Genomic DNA, 22,274 nt, shown 5'->3' on the forward strand with positions numbered 1-22,274 from the left:
CAGCAACACTGTATACATAAATTAATCCAACCCCCCCTTGCCCAGGAGGGGTGTGATTTCCTTGTGATCCGAGTCCTTCATGTATTTCCTCCTGGCAGATATCCTCTACCAACCTTAATACCCAACCCCCTTCATACACCCGGGGGGCGTGGCTTCCTTGTGATCCGAACCACCCCCCTTTAATCTCTCCATGGCTTCCTGATAATGACCTTTATCTTGACCACGTTTCCGCAAGGTCAACGTTAATCCGTTATGTAACTTCCGCCGGATGTTATTTCTTATGTATTTCAAGAAAAGTGATCTATACTGTCCCCTATATTCTTCTTGCATTTCATTACATATTTGCAATTGATTGATGGTCTGCTTCTTGAATCAACAAGAATAGAAATCGATTTACTTCTAGTTAAAATTGATCTATCAAAAGCATTTTTTGCATCTGAAATTTGCAATAGATAATGTAATTCATTATATGAAATATAAAATATTCCCATTTTCTCCTCATTAGCATGTAAAACAAAGTTTTATTCCTCCCTGAAGACGTGGAATCTCCAATGTCCTAACCTTTTATGCTTCAGTCAAGTTGGTCCTTATTGTCAGATGTAAAAATTGAAATATTGCATATTAAAAAAGAAATAGTGAGTGGATGACATCATCTACTCTCTCATTTGCATGTCATAAAGTTGTGAATATAACTGTTTTGTGAAAAAAAAACTTTAAAATGTCATAAATTTCTTATTTTTCCAACCGATTTAGATTGAAATTTTCTGCGTTATGCTTGTTTGATTTTTTCTCTATTCATTCAAATCAACAATTTTTCTGGGTTGGACGTGACCTTTAATGAAGCCTTATTATGGTCTGAAACATTGTGGAGTTCAAGATGTTACGGCGTTATCAGGTTATGTCACCTAAATGCCCAAAATAGAAAATGGAATAAAAGGAAAACGTTGCATATTTTTCCTCACTAACGTTAAGTCATAAAATCAGGAATGGCATATTCGACTTACCCGTCTACATAACCGAATATGCTTCCTTTAATAGGGGTGACAAGTTGCACAAGTGGCTCGTCCCAGCATTTCCATGGTCTGACTGCTCCCCGAGTGTTCCCGCTATCCAACTCGTTCAGCGACCACTGAAAGTCGGGTTCTGGCAGCGGATCTGGATTCATTCAACAAAAGAAATGAACAAAAAGAAGCATCATTCGTCCCAAATAAGAACCTTTCATGAGCTTTGACTGAACTAGCAACATTCAGAAGTACTGTTGCTGCAGAAGAATTTTTCAAACCCAATTCAGATCACACACAGATATACTATTCTTACGACCAATAATACGGGAATGCGCGTCCATTCAAATTTGCATTACTCGCGCGTGCAAACTTGCAAAATAAGTCATAAATGGGCAAAAATATGCCTATATAAAATTCACTGTAGCTCTTCAGGGAGTCTGTTGACCCCAAATTTTTTCTCACTCTTGGATATAGTCAATATCTCATTTGGAGATTTCGTAATTATGTCAAGATTAAGTTATTAGTGAAAATTACATTTTTTTTGCAACATACATCAACGTAATTGACCGTATCTTCGTTATCGTTATTACTGGTCAGTTTTCTCTCAAATTTCGATACGATTTAGCTAAGACAATTCTCTGCAAATAACGTGTGATTAATTTTCATTTTTGACCACAGCATCAATGTGTTATGACTTGTTTAATTTTTTCCAATTTTTTTCAGGACCTAATTTTTTAGAAATTTTTAACGGACATTTTTTATTAATCAATTGTACGGTCTTGCTGAAAATTTCAAGCCCCCTTGCATTGCGGTTTTTTATGTAGGACATTTTTTGTAATTTTGCCGGAACTTAATAAAGGTTAATGTTAACATTGTAAAACATCATTTACGCATTTTTTTTTTAGGAAACGCTGCAATATTGAGATGCTATTGGGTTGGAAACTTTCATTCTGGACTTTTTGCGGAAATTCCTGGATTTTTTTCTATTTGGTCATTTTTTACTAAATAACGTATAACAAGTTTTCAGGTACCTTCTGTCAAATGAAAAATTGTGCAATTTAGTTAATTACACATTTTCCCGAACTTTTGCAGGAATATTGCGAGTATTTGAATATTTTACCTGACTTTTTTCAGCAAAAACCATCAAGAAAGAATTTTCAGGTAAATTTCGAAGTCTTACACAATTAATATATGGATATTGAAAATTCTTGACGGAAAATATTATGTGAAATGTCTAGAAATTTGCAGAGATTTTGCAAACATTTACCAAAAAAATATACTTAATTCTTTTATCAAATACATCCCTGATGAGTATTAAAGTGAACGGTGTAAAACTGTTACATTGTGAAGCTTCTCACAAAAATTATTAAAATTAGCAGAAATTTTGAATTAAAATATTAAAGATATTTTATTTTTCAGAAAGTATCACCTATGATTTTTCAAGTATTCTGTAAAATTTATTCCCAATGATGTTGTAAAAATTCTTGCTTGAAATCATTAAAAAAAATTGCTGACAATACAAAGAATTAAAAAAAAGATTTTGCATAAAAACATTAAAGTACTGTCGATTAAGATTAGCTGTTGTGAAAATTAAGGCGCCTTTCAATACGTTATTTTGAAAAACTAATTTGGGTAAAATCGTCTGAAAATTTTGAGGAGTTTTTAAGGCGTTTTACGTGCTCCAAACTTCATTTCGTATTTACCGTTTTGCATTATCACCACCATCATTATAATCATCCGCGATTGTCATCACCACATTAATAATCACATTTAGCAATGGTCAAAATTTATTCCTATGATGTCTATGATGAAGATTATCAATCATATCTAAATGATTAATTCCATACAACATTAGCCGACACTGAATGAAAAATCATGACAGACCACCTAATTCGTCCGCATGACGAATTAAAATCTAGTTTTAAATTAATTTCATGCGGCAAAAAAAAACCTTACCTTCAGGGACTGCACACTTTAGTCTCATCTCCATGTCGACGCAGACCTGACCGGTTCCAGATCTTCCCGAGTTTTCACAGAGTAGCACGCCGTTATCACATCCTTTAGTAAAAGACAGGCCTGTTTCGTCAAGACTACGATGGGTGAACCTTTCACGGCACTCGGTCTCCTGGATTGATGTGCATACCTCCACGAATGGAAAAAAGGAGACATAAGGATCTAGAAAGGGACAATTACTGGGGGATCCAGGGGGATGGGGCACAGTCAGCCCGTGCCCCCCCCCCCGCCCTCCCCATTTGTGAGGCACAATAACAAATTATAATGTAAATATGCCGTTATAACACAAGTGTGCCCCCCCCCCCCCCCTATGAAAGGTGAAAACTTGTTTTCTTCTTCTTTTTTGTTTTGGGCTTGTCAAATCTGAAATTTTCAAGTCTTTACCTTAAAAAAATCTTCCTGCTCGCCGGTATCGGTTAAAGAGTCTTCCGTTGAGTACCAATCTGTCCAGTAGGTAGTTGATGGCGGCTGCGAATCTTGGTGATCGAATAATTATGAGGGAAGGAGCAAAGGAAAAGTGGTCCGATTAAGAAAAAAAAAAATCTAGAGCAAGAAGAAAAATGGCGGTAAAATATATGAAGGAGAAAAATGAAGAGTTTAGTTGCAAAAGGGGTTAGGTCCACTTTTTACCATTCCGAGAAAAACCATGTTTTTTATTCTCACTTACTGCATTACTCTTATGAGAAACTAAATTGTCACGATGTACTACCCTATCATGTGAACATAAAATTGGGTATATAAAAGAAATCTACCTGTCTTCATTTTTTTTTCTATATATTATTTTGAGAATTATCATTGTGGACCTAAGCCCTTTTGCAACTAAACTGAAATGAATCCAATCTATTTTTATTAAGAAAGTGATTTTTCTTTGCCACTTTTATTCACGTTTTCATGTGAATTTCAAATTTTTGTTGTTTTCATCAGAAACACTAAAAATATAGAGGTTTTGAGACAGTAAACAATGAAAAATTATGAACAATGGACCTAACCCCTTTTGACAAATGAGCTCTTCAGAATAGTTTGTTTGCAAAAGGGGTTAGGTCCACTCTCCCATATTGCAATATACTTATGCGAAACTAAATTGCAATATTGCAATATTCTTATGCGAAATTAAATTTTCATGATACCCTACCATGAGAACATAAAATTGGGTATAAAAGAAATCTACCCGTCTTCATATTTTTTAAAATATTATTTTGAGAATTATCATTGTGGACCTAACCCCTTTTGCAACAAAACTGAAATGGACCTAACCCCTTTTGAAAAAAAAAGTGATTTTTCTTTGCCATTTTAGATCACTTTTTAATGGGAATTTCAACTTTTCTTTGGTATCATCTCATAGAGCTACTAAAAATCTATACATTGAGACCAAAAAAAATCAAATTTGTTGAAAAATGGACCTAACCCCTTTTGCAAGTGAGCTCTTCAAATATAAATGATGGTGGTTGTGGTGATTAAGATACCGAGGTTGATGACAAGGGAGGTGATGGTGATGGTGATGATGATGATGATGATGATGATGATGGTGATGCTTGATGACGATGAGGAGGAGGAGGAAGATAGTGGTGATGATGATATCATGGTGAAGGTTAAAATGATTATGATGCTAAAAATACTACGACTACTGATGATGATGATGGTGATGATGATGCTGATGATTGCTGCTACTGCTGCTGCTGCTGCTGATGATGATGATGATGCTGCTGCTGACGGTGGTGGTGGTGGTTGTGGTGGTGATGATGATGATGTATATATGATGATAATTAATATGATGAGGAGGAGGAGAGGCAGAATGAAGAAAATAAAATACGTACTATCAACACAGGACTGTCCCGCAGTGCCGGCGTCTTGCATGTGTACACTATGAATCGCTATCATCAAAATCAACTGCAAATGGAATAATATCATTAAGAATTTTTAAATAACAACGTTGAAGTATATTGTAAAATGCAACTTTACACTGAATTAAACGCAGGAAAGTCATAAATTGAAATAATTTAGATATTCTTTGCTCATGCATGAATCAGTTTGTCCTATTTTCCTTCCATTTCTTTCCATTTCTTTCTTTCTTTCTTTTAAGGGTCTGAATGTGCAGCCTACTCATGCCTTGTGTACTGAAGACCCTCTCGCTCAGTTTTGTATGGTCTAGTCTGTGCATGGAGACACACTTGTTGGTCAAAGCTTCAAACAGGGTCTGTGGCTGTAGATTAGGGTGAGACTGCCCCCCCCCCCCTTCTCCGCCCACGCACACTGGCAGCAGTGCTTACTTGGAAAACAACCAAGATCAATAATTATCCCCCCCCCCAAAAAAAAAAAAATTATATATATATATATATATATATATTTTCAAAGTTATGATGACATTTCAAGTCTAAAACTTAACCTTGGTTAATATTTCAATGTTGACGACGCCGCCGCCTTAAAGGATAAGCGGCGCCTACAGGCGAGACAAAAAAAAAGAGGTATTAACCTGTTTTTCTGTTAAGGTAACTCCAGTAGGAACTCGGCAAAGCAGCTGTCTGCCGCATCAACGCCAAGCTGGTATATATAACCAATTACATTTGAAACATTTTTACGTCTTGGTTAATCAGTCATATTGGCTGACCGTTACAGAAAAAAAAAATTACCCTCGGGCATTTTTCGGGTAAAGTGGAGATTCTTAACCTTTCAATCATGAGTTCAATGCTCTATAACCACTAGACCACACAACCAAATCTGACACTAGTCCGTGTTCCAAAAGGCAAACTCTTATGCGTTAGAATTACACCCTAGAGCATGAAAATAACATAAAAGAATGACAAAGTAACACTCCAAAGTGTTATAATAACACATGCGGGTGTTGAACCATCACCAATTTAACATCATAGTAAACTGATTGATGCCCCGGGGTCCTCTATATATATTTATATACACGCCGGTCGAAACCATAGTTTTTGTTGTTAACTGACATAGCAGCACATCTTATTAATCGAGAGGTCTTTGTCGAAAGTTGGTGAACCGGGACAGCCGATCGTCCTAAGATTCGGGAGCTGACGAAAACTTGCAAACACTTCGTTTGGTCCAGAGTCTCGGACGACACTGATGCTTTGATTCACCGATTTTCGACAAAGACTGCTTTGTCATGAAGGGCTTTTGAAAATAGATTCTCTACGTTCCAGTAAGTGTCTCCGTAATAGCTTCTTAATTTTACTGTATCGCATTGATTTAATTTCCTTTTTTCTTGTCTCGATGAGAGACTTATCCACATTCAGATCAAAGGTTGACATAATAAATTGGAAATCATGAATATAAAAATAGTTTACCCAATATTGAGTTCAAATGGAACATGTATGTTTTCTGGGTAAAATGGTATACCAAATACTTCGCAAATTTTACGCAATATAAATTTACCCTTTGAACATGCATTTTGCCCAATATGGGGGAATAATTACATAGCAAACATGCCTGTTCCCTTTTTACACAACAATGGGTAAATTTACACTCAATCTTTTTAGAGTGTAAATATCAATAGCCGTAAATTACCAAATCAGATTTGAGTTTCTTAATTGACTTATATGGATCTTATAACAATTCCTTTTATTGACAAGTAAACTTTTGCTTTGATCCTTCCTTCTTTTCTTTCAATACTAATTTTTTACATTCGTTTTCTTTTATTCTCATAAGCACATATTTCAAAATAAAACATCTTATTTCTAACTCTGTCTTGTTCCTATCCACAATAACCTTATGTATAAACACATTGCAATTACTGCAAGTAAACTTGCATCACTGTCAATTTCTTGATGTTTATTTCATATCTTACGTTGTAAACCTTTTGCAATATAAGTGCTTTATATGACTAACATAATTTAAGGATCATACTATGATATTATTCAAGACAAGCATCCGTAACAAATATCATAAATATCCTTTATACATTTAAATACAATTTGTCTCTTGAAAATTCATTTTGAAAATTATTTGCTTCATTGAAAGACTATGTATACAATTTTGAGCATTACTATATACAGAAAATTATTTATTCATCATCCCACCAATTCATTCAATTTTGTGGGCGCGTCGTGGTCTAGTGGTTCTGACTCTCGTCTTTCATACAGAGGGTCGTGGGTTCGAATCCTAGCCACGGCGTGTTTTCCTTCAGCAAGAACTTTATCCACACTGTGCTGCACTCGACCCAGGTGAGGTAAATGAGTACCGGCAGAAAGTACATGTAATTCCTCAAAAAGCTGTGCGCACCAGAATCGGTAGGCTAGCTTAGGCCCCCATTCCACAGAACGGAGACCATTGAAAGACCACTGAAAGACTTAAAATTGGCGACGTCTTACAGCGGTCTTCAAGATCACTGAAAATTTTCATCTCTGTGGAATGACTCAGAAAGACCCCTCAAAGAACTCTGAAAGACTGATGGATATTTCTTGTCTTACTGGTCTTAGACTAGTCCTATAGAGATCTTTCAATGGTCTTTCATAGATCTTTTATGCAACAAGGAATCTTTCAGAATTCTTTCCATGGACTTTGCCTGCATGTTCTTTCAATGGTCTTTCAATGATCTTTCAATGATCTTTCATGAGTCTTACAGTGATTTCCACAAAAATCTTGAGAGACTGCCGAAAGATCATTGAAAGACTATTAAGACCTTTGAAAGTTCATCGAAAGACCGCTGAAAGACCACTGAAAGACCATTTTCCTGTAAGACTGTTTTGAACCGTTTCAAAAAGTTTTGGAGCCCATGAAGACCACTGAAAGATTGGTCAGGACTCGTGTAAGACCTCAAAGACCATTAGGTTCACTGAGAGACCTCTGAAAGATCAACCAGAATTCATGGTCTTTCAAAGGTCTTTCAGCGGCCGGGGTAATATAGGAGCGTCTTGAGCACCTATAGCAGGGGTTCTCAAACTTTTTCTTTGAAGGGCCAGATGAGACTCCAAATAGACCTGAAAGGGCCAGGATGAAGTGGATAATTAGAAAAAATGTGCGCGAAGCGCAAATACCCTTGCGGTCGGGGTCCTAGATGCTCTCTTGTGCAATCTGGCCCTATTTTGGGAGCATTTAATCCAGCAAATTTATAACAGTTTCATATGGAACGCAGGCAAAATTAGAAAAGCTTTCAAAATACAGCGAGATTCAATATTAATGATAACAAAATTGTATTACTTTGTTAAAAGGAATCTAGATTGTACCTATACATACCTGATATCGGGGAGACAGATAATGTCTTGAAGTATCAATATTTTTTGTAGTCAAAGTAGATTGAATAATAGAGCATGTCTGTCGTAGACTCTAACAAGGATTTCAGTCTCCTAGTCTTTTTCAATATAGGAAAAGTGACAGTCTGTCAACAAAAAGTTGCTTGAACCTTGGCACAAAAGGTATAATTGCCAGACGAAGGCACTGGTGCAAATCTTCTCTGGTCAAGCAGGGGCTGCAGAAGCGGCGGGGGGGGGGGGGGCTTCTGCCCCCCCACTTTTTTCCAAAACCATGTACAAAAACGTAAAAATGACCATGATATGAATGTTTTTTTTTGCATGGCCAGCCCCCCCCCCCCCCACTTTGAAAACCGTTCCACGGCCCCTGTCAAGGTACTTCGGTATGAGTTAGTTCTTTAAAATGTTCATTGTGGAAAATGCAATTTCGCACCTGTTTGTAGATCCAAACATGGTGAGAACAGCGCTGGTCATCTAATAAAAAAGTAGATCGAACAGACAGAAAAGACTCCACTAAACTTTGTTTAAAAGTCAACTTTATTTGACTGCCATTACTTTTATGACGGTTAGGTCTAAAAGGATACACAATGTATATATTGAGCTATGTTTCATATTGTGACTTAAAAGTGATTAAAAAACCCAACAGAGTCTCGTGGGCCGGATTGAAAAGCTCCGCGGGCCGGATCCGGCCCGCGGGCCGTAGTTTGAGAACCCCTGACCTATAGCAAGGTGGATACGTGCGCCATACAAATCCTATATTATTTACTTATTCATTCATCCATCCATCCATTCATTTACTCATCCATGTATTCACTCATACATTGATTCAAACATACATGCGTTCATTCATTCCATCATTCATTCATTTACTCATCAACTATTCATTCATCTATCCATCCATTTATCCATTTACCCATCCATCCATCCATCCGTCCATCTTTCCATTACTTAATTATTTAATTTATCAATTTCCTTTATTTTTATCCATTTAATTATTGACTTATTTATCTATTTATTTATATATCTATCACACACACTCTCTCTCTCCCCCTCTCTCTATCTATCTATCTATCACTCTCTCTCTCTCTATCTATCTATCTGTCTATCTATCTATCTCTCTATATATCTTTCTATCTATCTATCTATCTATATATCTTTATATCTATCTATCTCTCTATCTGTTTATAATCTATTCATTTATTTATTCATTCATTCATTTCTTTCTTTCTTTCTTTCTTTCAGCAAATGCTGTTTCCTATAATGTCCCTAAATAAATAAAAAGAACACTCTGCAAAATAAATAATAGGACCCAAATGCATTAAATACATCATGAAAATACATGTAGGCCCAAAGGAATTACATGTACTTACCATTCGAAAGAACTTCGCCTCCGTCATTTCGAGATTCATTTCTCTCCCAAACTTGCTGAAGAAAAGTTTGTATCCAGATAACATATCCTTACACCATTATAAAGCAACGCCGTCCAAATGGAATCAATCACAATTTTTCAGCAACTGATCTTATTCCATATCAATATCAACACTGTCCCTCTTTAACAGTGTAACAGACTATCAAAGTTTCGTTTAAAAAAATTAAAAATAAGTAACTACGCCACTATCTCATGCAGAGCAATGCATGTTTGACGCAATCCAGGCAACTTTTCATCCTCTGAAATTACCAGCTTGGCAGGCTGTTTGGGAAAACACTGCAGGATGATGGTGATGATGATGCACACCTTTCGCGGTTACCATGACAACATGGATGGGAATCCGGCGAGATGATGTCTGCCTTTGGAAAGATATTGGAGGAATTGTGGTCTTGTAGAGATATGCATTGCTATACGATTAAATTCATAATGCATTTGCAATTTTCGATATCTTTGATGTCATTTACATTAATTTCTTTCAGACAGGTAGAGTCAAATTTTTATTTTTCGTATTTTTCTTTTTCGTTTTCTGTCTTTATTTCTTTCTTTCTTTCTTCCTTACTTTCTTTCTTTCTTTCTTTCTTTCTCTCTTACTTTATTTCTTTCTTTCTTTCTTTCTTACTTTCTTTCTTTCTTTTTATCTTCTTCTTCTTCTACTTCTTCTCCTTCTTTTCCTTCCTCTTCTTCTTCTTCTTTTTCTTTCTCTTCTTCTCATCCTTCTTCTTCTTCTTCTTCTCCTTCTTCTTTTTCAACCCTTTTGTTCTTCTCTATTCCTTTCCCCTTCGCTTTCTCCTTCTTATCATCATCATCATCGTCGTCGTCAACACCATTATCACCAACACCATTACCTCATCATAATTATTGATTTTATATCTAACATTAGTTTATTTCTATCACCTGCAATGCTGATAATGGTATTATAATACTATAACCATCAACTTCAATATTCCATTGTGGTTGAGGTAGACAATATAATCGATAATGCTGGATGCATGCTAGCCAATTAAGAAATTCTTTACATTTATTCCATTCACTTTCAAGAACGGCAAAATGTCACCCATGCGTGGAAATTAAAATAGTGGTCACACATCTGCCAAGACTAATTAAGGGACTGCAAAAATTATAAAGATACCAGACACGGACGGATACCTATTAGTGATATTACATTGATTATTCAGAAATTGATAAGGCACATATATACACTAGTCCACTGAGGCGGGAGCGGCGGCGTAACGATGAAGGGAGGTGGGGTGGGGGCACTGCTTAATGAGGTAAGATTTGTGGAGTGTTTTGAAAGATTCGACAGTGGATGCATTACGAATGGAGATGGGGAGATTGTTCCAGAGTTTAGGGGCAAGAGCAGAAAAAGCACGATCGCCATAACGGGTAAAAGTGCGGGGTCCTAGAGATAGTCGAAGGTGAGCAGTAGAAGAAGATCGGAGACGTTGAGTTGCAGAGGATGAGGGACAGAGAGAGATAAGATTTTGAAGATAGGATGGGGCGAGACCATGGATCATTTTATAGACAAGGAGAAGGAGCTTGAAAATAATAAAGAAAGGGAAAGGGGAAGGAAAGGAGGAAAAAGGAAAGGAGGAAATTGAAAAAGGGAACAGTAAACAAAATTATTAAGGAAAAAACATAATTATGGAAAACGGAAAGGAAGCGGGAAAGGAAGAAAATTTGAGAAAGAACATTGGCCTACTTATACCTTAGCATGATTAGTAAGAAAGGGAAATGAATAAAAAAAAATGACAAAATAGCAAACAAAAGCGGGAAAATAAGGTAGAATGGATGAGCCAAGAGCTAATTTGGATAACGAAGAAAAGGAAAACGATAAAAAGAAGAACTTAGTAACACGACCCGGGCTGTCGAGGATTGGAAAATAAGGAACGGGACGAAAGAAGGACTGCCTATAACATGAAGCATGCTAAATTCTATGCAATAATGGTCGCAATCAGGACAAAAATGTCCATAGTCAAAGGCTTGAAATATCCTCCTGTTAGTCATGCCCTACCTAGGTAAAGATTTACGCTGGCAAGAGTTACCGTCAAAAAGTATCTAAGTTTACTTTGGCTAAATTTATCTCAAACAGGTCCAAAGCTACCAGGGGCTCTGACCCATATCCCTAGCAGTAGGGGCTCTCCGTCTGTAACATTCAAAGGGCTCTATAACGCCCCTATAAGGACCCTTCCTACATTAAGCTTTACTTTCGTTCAATCACTGGCGTACAGGGGTGGGGGGGGGGGTCTTGGGTCCACACCGAAGGGGAAATAAAGAAAATAGGAGGCCAGGTAATGAAATGAATGGAAAATAATGAAATATGTTATTTGCTGATTATAATGTAAAAATCTATAAAATAAATATAATTTCATTTCAAAAGGCCATTTTTTTCGGGCTCACTTTGCTCGCTGGCAATGCTCCCCCATTGCTATGTTGTAACCCCTCAAAATATTTGTTTAATTGCGCAACTGCGTTGAATTGATGTGTCGTGTAAAATAAATATACCGTATATATCTGCGATTTAATTAAAAATAACGGCAATCTGTAAGGTTTAAAAAAATTATGGCTTTGATATCAAGAGATTCCGGGGGCTTGCCTCTGAACCCACCTGCATAGCACTGGCTGTGTGGCCATTGCCCCCCAAAATTCTACAAGCAAGAACAAAAGTAGGAAAGAAAAGCAAATGAAAAGTGCAAGATATGATGTTAGAGCCTATTTCTTGAATATAATGTCAGAAATTTCTCAAAGATAGATTTTCATAAAAAGATTTACTTTTTCTCGCTCGCTTCGCTCGCTCGGGAATTTTATCATGCAGCTTTTTGGCACATATACGTCATACTGTGCATTTCTCTCTTCTTTTTTTGCTCTTTTTACTCTTTTACTCTCTACGCTACCGCCGAAGAGACAAAAAAAACGTAAAGGAAAGAAAAGGAAAAGGAGAAGGATAAAAATGATATAATTTTCTGAATACTATGTCGAAATGTCACAAAATTTGATTTCTGTAATAAAAATTTCAAAATGTTTGCTCACTCGCTTCGCTCGCTCGCAATTTTCATTTTTTGGGGGGAATAAATTCTGCCCAATACGCCATATCTGGCCCCTCAAAAACTGTGCCTCATTAAACCACTGCCTGAATGTTCCTTCATGATTATGACTGGGAAATTTTTGGCTACTGTTACCAGGCGCGGCTATAGACAAAAAGGGGTTTTTTTTGGGGGGGCGGGGCATCTGGGGGCTTGAAAATTTTTCGACGTTGGTTTTTTCAATACAATGAAAATGGCTTATTGTGGATAGTCTTATACACACCAAACAGATAGTCCCCCTCCTAAAAAAAATATATTCCTAACATCGTGCGAGGGAGCGTAGCGACCGAGAGAAAAAAAATCACATTTTCAAAATGCTTGAGAATGTTTCATCTACAGTGCGTATCAAAAAAAAAATTACACTAAAAAAAAATCCTGTAAAATTATACAGTAATATCCTGAAGATTTTTCCACATTTAAACATTGGTACAGATCAATTTAAGCAAATGACGATATGACTGTCGAAAAATATTTCCGCTTGAGTGAGCACCACTTACTTTAGAAAAGTTAGTGAAAAATGATTTGCGCAGAACTTTAAAATAATTATACGAATAAAAGTAAACCTTAATCATTAAGAACACGTGGAATTTAGCTAGTAAAATTGATTTGAAGATATCTTTTACCTTTTATAACTTGTTTCCTTGCCCAAAACACTTCGAAGACTGAGTGCATTGCGCCCCACCGTATTCCCCCACACACCGAGGCCATCGCGACGATACTTGCTGTACACTGAGCTGTGATTTACATGAAATGGCTTAGGCTTGATTTTCATTTAGTTAATCATTGTCAAGCTTGGGAAAAGTGTGGAGAAACGAGTATTTAATGAAAAATGAAATGTAAACCCACTTTAAATGATAAAAACTTAGTGGAAAAAATGATGGAGATGTCTGATATAAACTTTTGTTCAGATTCAGTTATGTCCTCAGATCCAGCCGGCACAAAAAAAGGTAAAGGTTGTGCTTACTAAGTGTTGAAATTTCAATTTGGGTGCCAAAATTGTTACAAATGCTTGAATGTATCCGTTTTATATCATTTGACTAAAAGTGCAAGGGAAATGTTTGGGAAATGTTTCGCAGGGTAAGTTTGATTTCGCCCTTTCCCCTTGACACAGCGTGAAAACGAGCATTTCTGCGCAAACAGATTTCTGCGAGCTTTAGAAAAATGGACAGTGCTCACTTTAGTGTAACATTCTGTCAAAACTTTTACTTTCATTGGATAGATGAGACCCAAACCCAAGACTATATGTGAAAAAATTACCCACGTGTTGTTATTTTTCTAATTCCAAGGGCTTTTTCAAAGTGTAAACTTTTTTTTGATACGCACTGTATATTATGCATCAGGGCCTGATTAGTGTTACAGATGTAGATGAGGACATTTAACGAAAAATGGGGGGGGGGGAAGTAGGACTGGTTATCAGGAAATGGGTTTGTGTTAATAATATTGTTACTCTCTCCTGATGCGTTTTTTAGACTTTGAACGTAAAAGGTATGATAGAACATGGCAGGAGACGGGGGTTTTAATATCAATGACACCCCTTAAAATATTACGAGGGAATGTAGTGACCAGGGAGGGAGAAAATGTTTGAAGTAAAACCTAGCATTTGGAGACTTTATGATCTTTAAAAATAGGCCTTATACACCTTCAACATCGTTAAATTACTGAATGTGATACTCATTCAACATTCATAAAGGCTGAAAAAAAAACGGCCTAATGATTACTGCCCTGTATAACACAAAAGTATACACATAGGGCCTATTGTAGAGAGTAGAGTCAAATCATTCTACATCTTGTTTCTATCATGGGCGATCGCCATGGAAATATTTGGGATGCGGCTCAGTAACATATCGATTTGCCCTGCCCAATAACTTTGACAGATCGAAATATTTAAGAATCCATTGCAAAAAATGTGTTCGACAAACATCTGAAACCTCTATAAAACCATCAGATTTGACATGAAAATACTGTTAAACGTATAAAACTGTAAACTTGATTTACAAAAACATGAATAGAGTGATCCGTTTTTTAGGTCTAAATCTCATTTTCCCCCCGCTCACACTTCGTGCTCGCATTGTTTAGTTTTATGTCTGTCCTGCCCATGATTACAAAATATGCTTAGAATTTCCATTTTTTAGGTTGGAATGTCAAAAATTTTCAGCTCGCGGTTCGCGCCCTCTTTATTTGATTATTGAATATGTATATCGATTTATGGCTAACTGTATACAAACAGTCCTCAACAGCTCTCTTTTCGATCAGTTATATACATATTTTTTTCATGATCACAAACATTGCCCAGAATGTTCGATTTTCAGGATACATGGAAATTTCCAAAAAATTAACCCGCGCTTCGCGCTCGCACTATTTAAATAAAGCTTATGAGATTACTATGTTTTATAAGAATACAGCAAAGAAGTGACTGTTACGAAGAAACAAACAAAAACATCCGATCAGGGAAAATATGGGTAACATTTTTTTCGTCCCCCCCCCCCTCCCCTTATTGGCAAAAGCTGGATCCGTCCCTGAATATAGGCCTACTTCAGCACTCCCCAGCCAAAAAATCGTTCCCAAGGCCCTGGTACCGAAGTGTGACGTCATCAATTTTAACTTTTTGCACATCAGCGTTTTTGATGCCATATTATGGTAAAGCATGATGAAAAAATGCCCGCAACCCAAATTTGGTAGGAATCGGTCCATGGGGCCCCCAAGATATGACCTCATGAATACATATTACTTAGCCCAATTGAAGTCAATGGCCCGTATTCTGAACTCGGGTTTAAATTAAACCCTAGTTTTGAGTTGTGGTTTAACTATGGATAGCCAATTGGGGCACAAATCCCTAACAGTACAAATCCACTTTATTAACTAATTTGACACTCAAATTGTTCATAATTGTCTGGGAATGATAACTGAAGTATTTTTATTCATTATGAAAGCAAAAGGAAACGAAATAGTAAACATAAGAAATATACAATTGTAGCATAGTGACATATTTGCCTTACATCTTGCTATCTATCTGTCTCTAATAATATCTCTTTCAATATTTCATATTCTCATGCCTTGCTATCTCTCTGCATTTCTCTTTATTTCTATTCCTCTATGCTATTTCAATCTTCTCCTCCTGCTCACATGTAAGCTCACATGTAGTCTTATTGAGACATTATAATCTCTCCAACAAGTACCAGTATTAATCCATCATAGTCATCCCCAACAAGCCCCCATTTTGTTTACAAATAAACCCCTTTGTTATGATCTATTCTTTACTATAGGCCTTAAAGCTCCCCAATTTCTGGTAAACCTTTGTTCACAAAGTGCCCTCTTTGTTCCCCTACACCAATTGCCCAAACTATGAACAAAGTACTTTAAGACATAAATATTGGTTACTGGTACCTATGAAGCTTTACCTAGAACCTAGCTATTAATGAGCCTTAACTAGACACATGAATTGAAACATGCACCCCAGCCTTCCTTAAACTTGACCAATGAAAAGTGTAGTTTTATTTAAGTCACGCCCTTCAGCAGATATCCCTGTCCAATTAGATTTGAGTTTAGTGAATTTGTAATTAGGTATAAAAGATGACCCCAAGCTAGTTTTCCTCACTTGGACACCCCCATCTGGACCCCTCGCTTGGCGACCCCGGCCCTTTACTACCCCCTCCTTGATGCCCCTCTTTTGGACCCCGATCTAGCCAACCACCCTGCACCTTCGCCCATCATCATCAAATATTCTCTATACTTTAACTAACTACTAATATATTTGGATCGAAGAAGTTCGTCAGACCGACAGAACATTATAAAGTGGACTGCAACAAAGAAAAGTACATTCCAAGTATTTCAAACAGTTGGCAACTGGAAACCTTCATTCCTATTGCTGTAACTTATCAAGTTCTTCAAAGTTTGCGTCAACGTCTTCATCAATTAAACGCCAGCCCTCGTCCTTCACTGCTCCTCTTGTCGTCACCTCATCGGTCCAGTCCTCGTCATCGCCATCATCGTTCAAGTCATCGTCATCGAATCGTCCCTGTCCTCGTCGTCGCCATCATCATTAAGTCATCGTCGTCGAATCGTCCCTGTCCTCGTCATCACCCCCGTCAGGAAAGTCCCCGTCAGCAACTGAACTGTTTCGTAAACTTGCGATCGCGTATGTAAGTGGCCACTTAATTTACTAACATTTTCTCCATTACTAATTCCTCTCCTCCCCATCTCTAAAACATTCCCCGGGTAAATAAGTTACTTGAACATTCATTTTAGTTAAGCTTGGATAATATGTCATGAAATATATATAGTGAGAAGATAGATGAAATATAGTAGTTATTCGTCGTTATAAGTTTTGTTTGATTTAGTGACAGTTCTGAGGTCAGAGAATTAATTAAAAGTATATTATGACACCTTATTTCTATTGTGTTCCAGCGCTTATGTTTGTTGCATTACTCTATAATTTGAAATATATATTCTTATTTGGTGGTAATTGAACTAGCCCCTCATCCGAGTTGGAACTCAGCGCTAACAGACCTAAATCCTGGTTCCTTCTCGGTATCCCGAACTCACTGCATTTCCAGTGAGGGACAGGTGCGTAGGGGTTAGACAATATAAACAGAGTTTTTGAATTTTTGGCCCCCATAATTTTAACACAAAGTTAGACCGTGGTCTAAGTTAAACCTGACTTCAGAATACAGGCCAATGTATTATTGGCCTTGTTCCTGACATTTCTTTTTTTATAGATTTTGACACCAATAATTATTCAGGCAATATCTTTCCCTTTTATTTTCTCCCTTTTTTTCCAAGGGAGGGGGGGGGGGCTTGTTCTCTAAGCCCCAACCCCCATATGTACGCCAGTGCCCCCTTTTTATTCAAAATAAATCGACGATGGGGTAGACTGACTTTCATACGATCTTACTAAGACCCCCCCCCCCCCTCTTCTTCAAACCTTCTCCACTGTACAACCTCTCTACTCCGTTTGAACTACAATCAGGGCAAGCACACCATCCCGCACCCCACCCCCCCCCCCGTTCCTCCTTTTTTGCCCTTATCACTTTTTCATACATACACAACTTAATTATTCCAAGTGAAAACAAACAAACAAAATTAGTTCTCATACATTTCACACTAGCTTTCACCTTTTTATTTATCACTTTTGACCAATTACAATAATGCGCAATACACATGTTACAAGTAGACAAAGTGCAAACAACAAAATAAACCTTGTTTTTTGAAAACTCAATAATACCAACATAAAACATATATCAGCATTTGCATAAATGGTGGCAAACAAAATCTGGTCAAGAATAGGCTCGGAAGGAATGATTTTGATCTCGAAACTCAAATAAATAAAATAACATCTTGAGAAAGCAACAGCAGGGTTAATTTAATTATACATGTTTTTCTTTTTTTGTAAGTGGGGAATTAATGCCATTTAAAGGCAGTAAATGCTTATTTATCATGAAAGACAACAGAGAATACTGTTTCATGTGATGAAAATTCAAATGTTTTAGATCAAGTAGCTACACATATAACAGTATTCTAATATGTCCAATTAAGCTACTAGATATTCTATGTCAAATTTGTGGGATGGGCTCAAACTTTCTACAACAGAGCAACCGTGTCCTTGGGGAGTTTCACAAAGATTTAAGTATGACTTAGAGTAGCACTTCAATGCCGACGTGATTTCTCAAACAAATCCAGAAAAACACTATCATTAAATGCATTCAAATCTACGTTAAATCACTACTGCTCTGTCGAACATTATATTTATGTTAAAAACAATTAATTTGTACGGAGAAATATAATTTTGTTGTAGATGTATCATTTTGATTATGTTGCATATTTAAACCATACATTGTTGTATTAATATTTATGTTATGTATTTAATTATAGTATTCATGCTACGTTATGTTGTATATATGGTCAAAAGATTTTGAAAAAAATATGATTTTATAAAGGAAAAAAAGGCCAAAGTGTACACATGTAACACAAAATCTTATGGATCAATACACAGTAGTGTGCGGCATCTTGGCATGATCTGTCCAATGTGGTCATACCTTTTATGCCGCATGCAACTAGGCATTTAAGTGCGACTCTTAAGTCATACTTTCTTTGTGAAACACCCCCGCTGGTCCCTGTCACACAAAACTTAATGATTGTTCTATTGATTTTTATCACTGATCATACACAATAATTCAATCAATCGCTAAGCTTAATGTTACACAGGGACCTGTGACACAAAACTTAATGTTTGATATTTCAATCTCTTTTATACTCAATTGTATATTATGATCAATGCAAATTATGCAATCATTGTAAAATATCCACAAGATCAATTGCTAAGACTTTGTCATGAGGCCTCGACCCCAATGACACAAAACTTCATGGTTGATCATTCCGTTGCTTTAACACTCAATTGCATATTATGATCAATGCAATCATCATAAAATACAACTCTAGGATCAATCACTAAACCTTGTGTCAAGTTACCCTATTGTCAATTAGATAATATACATCCTTGAAGTACATCCAAGGAAGTAAATGTGGTTTCATTGGCAAGTTATTTTGAAAAAAGAAAAAGAAAATGAATTGATGATTATTCATAAGTGCCATTACAACAATTCCGTATGAACAATCAATTAAGTCGATTTCAGAAGCAGCATCTTTAGCTACATACCATATTGAATTGCTTTGGTGCTAGATCAGGCAATGAAATACAATATATAATGACAAGTTGGGAATACAATAGGCATTTAAATAATCACCAATCTACCACTTGGTCACAGATTGTCTTAATGGAATGGTTTGGGAGAAAAATAAATATAAAGTACTGATTATGAGATGGAATAGTTTGTAACTTGAATGCTTTTGTTTTCTTAGCATCTGGGGCCTGTTGCAGAAAGAGTTGCGTTTAAACGCAAGTCAAAAAATTAATCCAAAATGTCCAAAATGTGCGCTGTTCAATTGGTTGAAAATCAAGTTGCGTATGATTTTTTAGAGTTGCGTTTGATTGCAACTCTTTCTGCAACGGGCCCCTGGTCATGTAATCCATGCTTTGAAAACAAAATCATGTTCATGTAAATGTCAGGAAAATATAGTTTTAAGTTGGTGATCAAGCTAAGGAAAAAATTGATTTTTGAACTGCATTAAAATAACACTGACAGTTTTACCCCTTCCCTTTTTAAAAATCTGTTGGTACTTGACTTGCTCCAAAATGGACCTTTAACTATGCAAATGAGGAATCGATATTTAATGTTATAATGGTTTTTCCCACTGGAGTCACAGTCAACATTCATTGAAAATAATTGACTGAAGTAATGGGCTACTTCATCTGAAATTACATAAAGTAAAAAAAACAAAACATTTTGTTGCTTGACTCATCAACTGGTAAAATCACGAGTGGGCTGATTGTGAGTTCGAACAATAAGTCAGGGCTTATTGTATGATGACATCAGAGATTATGCTATTGCTAATTCAGTCGATCAAAATGACGAAGTTACCTTTAACAATATTTCTCACTATGGTAATAACAGACATTTCATAGCGAAAGTGCCAACTTATAGTTTCTTTTAACAAAAAATAAAATCCATATTTTGAATAAATGTGTTGATCTGTTTGTGGACTTTTAAGCACCAAACAAAAAATAAATATATATGTCAAATTTATTATAAGTTTTTTTTTTCAAAATTAGCACACTTGACGAGACTGTTCAAAACACAAAAGTGTACAAATGCTCTGTATAGTTTTTCTGCTTATGTAGAACACACATCAACACTGCAAACACTTGAAGTTGTGCTGTTTTGATTAAACTTATTTTACCCTTTACTTTAAATTTCAATGCTATCTTGAAAAGATTGATTGCACATACAGTACCAGAGAAAATATCCCCCACTGCCCCCCCCCCCAAAAAAAAAAAAAACTCATGTGTTTTCTTTTTTTAATTATATGCTATAATAGCTGAATAAGTTTGCATGAATTGATTGATTGAGCAAATGTTCTTTTTATACATGCTTACCTCTTGAATGATAAAGTATTGATGAACTGACAAAAATCTTATCAATTTCCCATATTTCCTGACCTACATGTAATTTAGAAATGCAACAGTTTGACATATCTGATCTTCATATATAAAGGTCAATACATTTGATGTTATTGATGAAGACTGCAGCAAAATATCTTACCGGGTATTTCAATTATCAAGTTGTTTTTATGAACACATTTCTGTGGAAGTTTTAACAGACACAACATTCACAAACAAAATTACACGACACCATAGAAAAAACATGGAGTTGTAGAAAATAGTTCTCAAATGTGATACCCATCTTCTAACCTGACTACTTCTATCATTTCTTTGAAGAATATCTCCGGAATCTCTTAAGTCTCAGAGTATTTTTTAGCCTAGACAACTAACGTGCTACAAGAATCTGATGTTGTACAGCATTTCCTGAAACATTTATAACCAGGTGGGTGTTTCATAAAGCTGTGCGCAAGTTAAGAGCGACTTAAAGAACGACTGGTGAACCATTCTTACGCGCTAAACCATTGCCGCCAATGAACATTTACCACAAGAAAAAATCACCAGTCGTTCTTAAAGTCGCTCTTAACTTACGAGCAGCTTTATGAAACGGCACCCTGGACCCATTTCTAGTCTTCATTCTGAGACTTATTTTCGCTTTGTCAGACTGAAAGAGGATCGTAAAACACTGGAGGACTATTTTCTACTCCATAAAGCACTCCTGGATGTTAAATTGTCACTCAAATAACGTTTGGAAACATATCAAAAGTACTGAAAATTATATATAAATTTACAACATTTCAATGCAACTCTTGCTAGATTCCACCAATAACGACTATTATTTACAGTATGTCGAGTTGTTGTCCAAACAAAAATGGAAGCCAAATGAATGAACACATAATAAAAACAAAAAAAAAATACTCAAACTTTCAGTTGGAGTGTAAATACCTCGCTATACTACGGTGCCTATAATCGGGAGAAATGCTCATTGTATTGAAATAATTACTGAATATATCCTGAAGCAGCAAAAAAAGGAATATATTTTGTGAAAATATCTTGAATCTGAAGAAAATGCGACAAAGGTACACAAATCTAAGGCTATGAGGACTAAGACCATCATTGGAGCAGGCAGGGTTGCTATAATTGCAAGTCAATCAATCAATAAACCTACATTAATTTCAAACATGAATGGAACTTGTCAATATCCAACATTAAATGTAGAACAGCCTGTTTATGTATTGAATACAATATACTATCATTTATCTGTGCTTTTCATTCGTCTCATGAAGAACTTTGAAACTGTGCTTCTATCGTGCGAATTGTGCAAGACGCGTGGCTAGTAGTTTGATGACTGATACCTAACACATAAAACATGAAATCTACATCTATAGGAATGATAAGGTGAAAACATGGAAATGTGCAAACGGGAAAATGGCAGTTACATAGGTGGTCTTTATCATAAATCTTCATTAACAAAGACAGTGCATTGTGCAATAAATGCAACACTCTACAGGTTTGCTAAACACTACTATGTGCGAAACTGAAGCAAATTTT

General features: G+C 36.2%; 1 protein-coding gene across 1 annotated transcript; it reads right to left on the reverse strand.

The window, feature by feature from the left end:
• Positions 1-1,000: 1,000 nt before the first annotated feature.
• Positions 1,001-9,866, reverse strand: LOC135157365 (uncharacterized). The gene is made up of 5 exons (XM_064112613.1): positions 9,592-9,866; positions 4,832-4,904; positions 3,402-3,493; positions 2,961-3,147; positions 1,001-1,155 (listed from the first exon to the last, which is right to left on the reverse strand). The coding sequence occupies exons 1-5, from the start codon at positions 9,673-9,675 to the stop codon at positions 1,001-1,003; spliced, it is 591 nt and encodes a 196-aa protein (XP_063968683.1). The 5' UTR covers positions 9,676-9,866.
• Between the last annotated feature and the right edge of the window lie 12,408 nt (positions 9,867-22,274).

Source organism: Lytechinus pictus, chromosome 17 (genome assembly GCF_037042905.1).
Source record: "Lytechinus pictus isolate F3 Inbred chromosome 17, Lp3.0, whole genome shotgun sequence".
NCBI lineage: Eukaryota > Metazoa > Echinodermata > Echinoidea > Temnopleuroida > Toxopneustidae > Lytechinus > Lytechinus pictus.

Coding starts and splice junctions, on each gene's coding strand:
- LOC135157365 (XM_064112613.1), bottom strand. CDS start 9,675: ATGTTATCTGGATACAAACTTTTCTTCAGCAAGTTTGGGAGAGAAATG. Junction 4,905..9,591: donor AGGCGAAGTTCTTTCGAATG/GTAAGTACATGT, acceptor TTCCATTTGCAG/TTGATTTTGATGATAGCGAT. Junction 1,156..2,960: donor AAAGTGTGCAGTCCCTGAAG/GTAAGGTTTTTT, acceptor GAATGAATCCAG/ATCCGCTGCCAGAACCCGAC.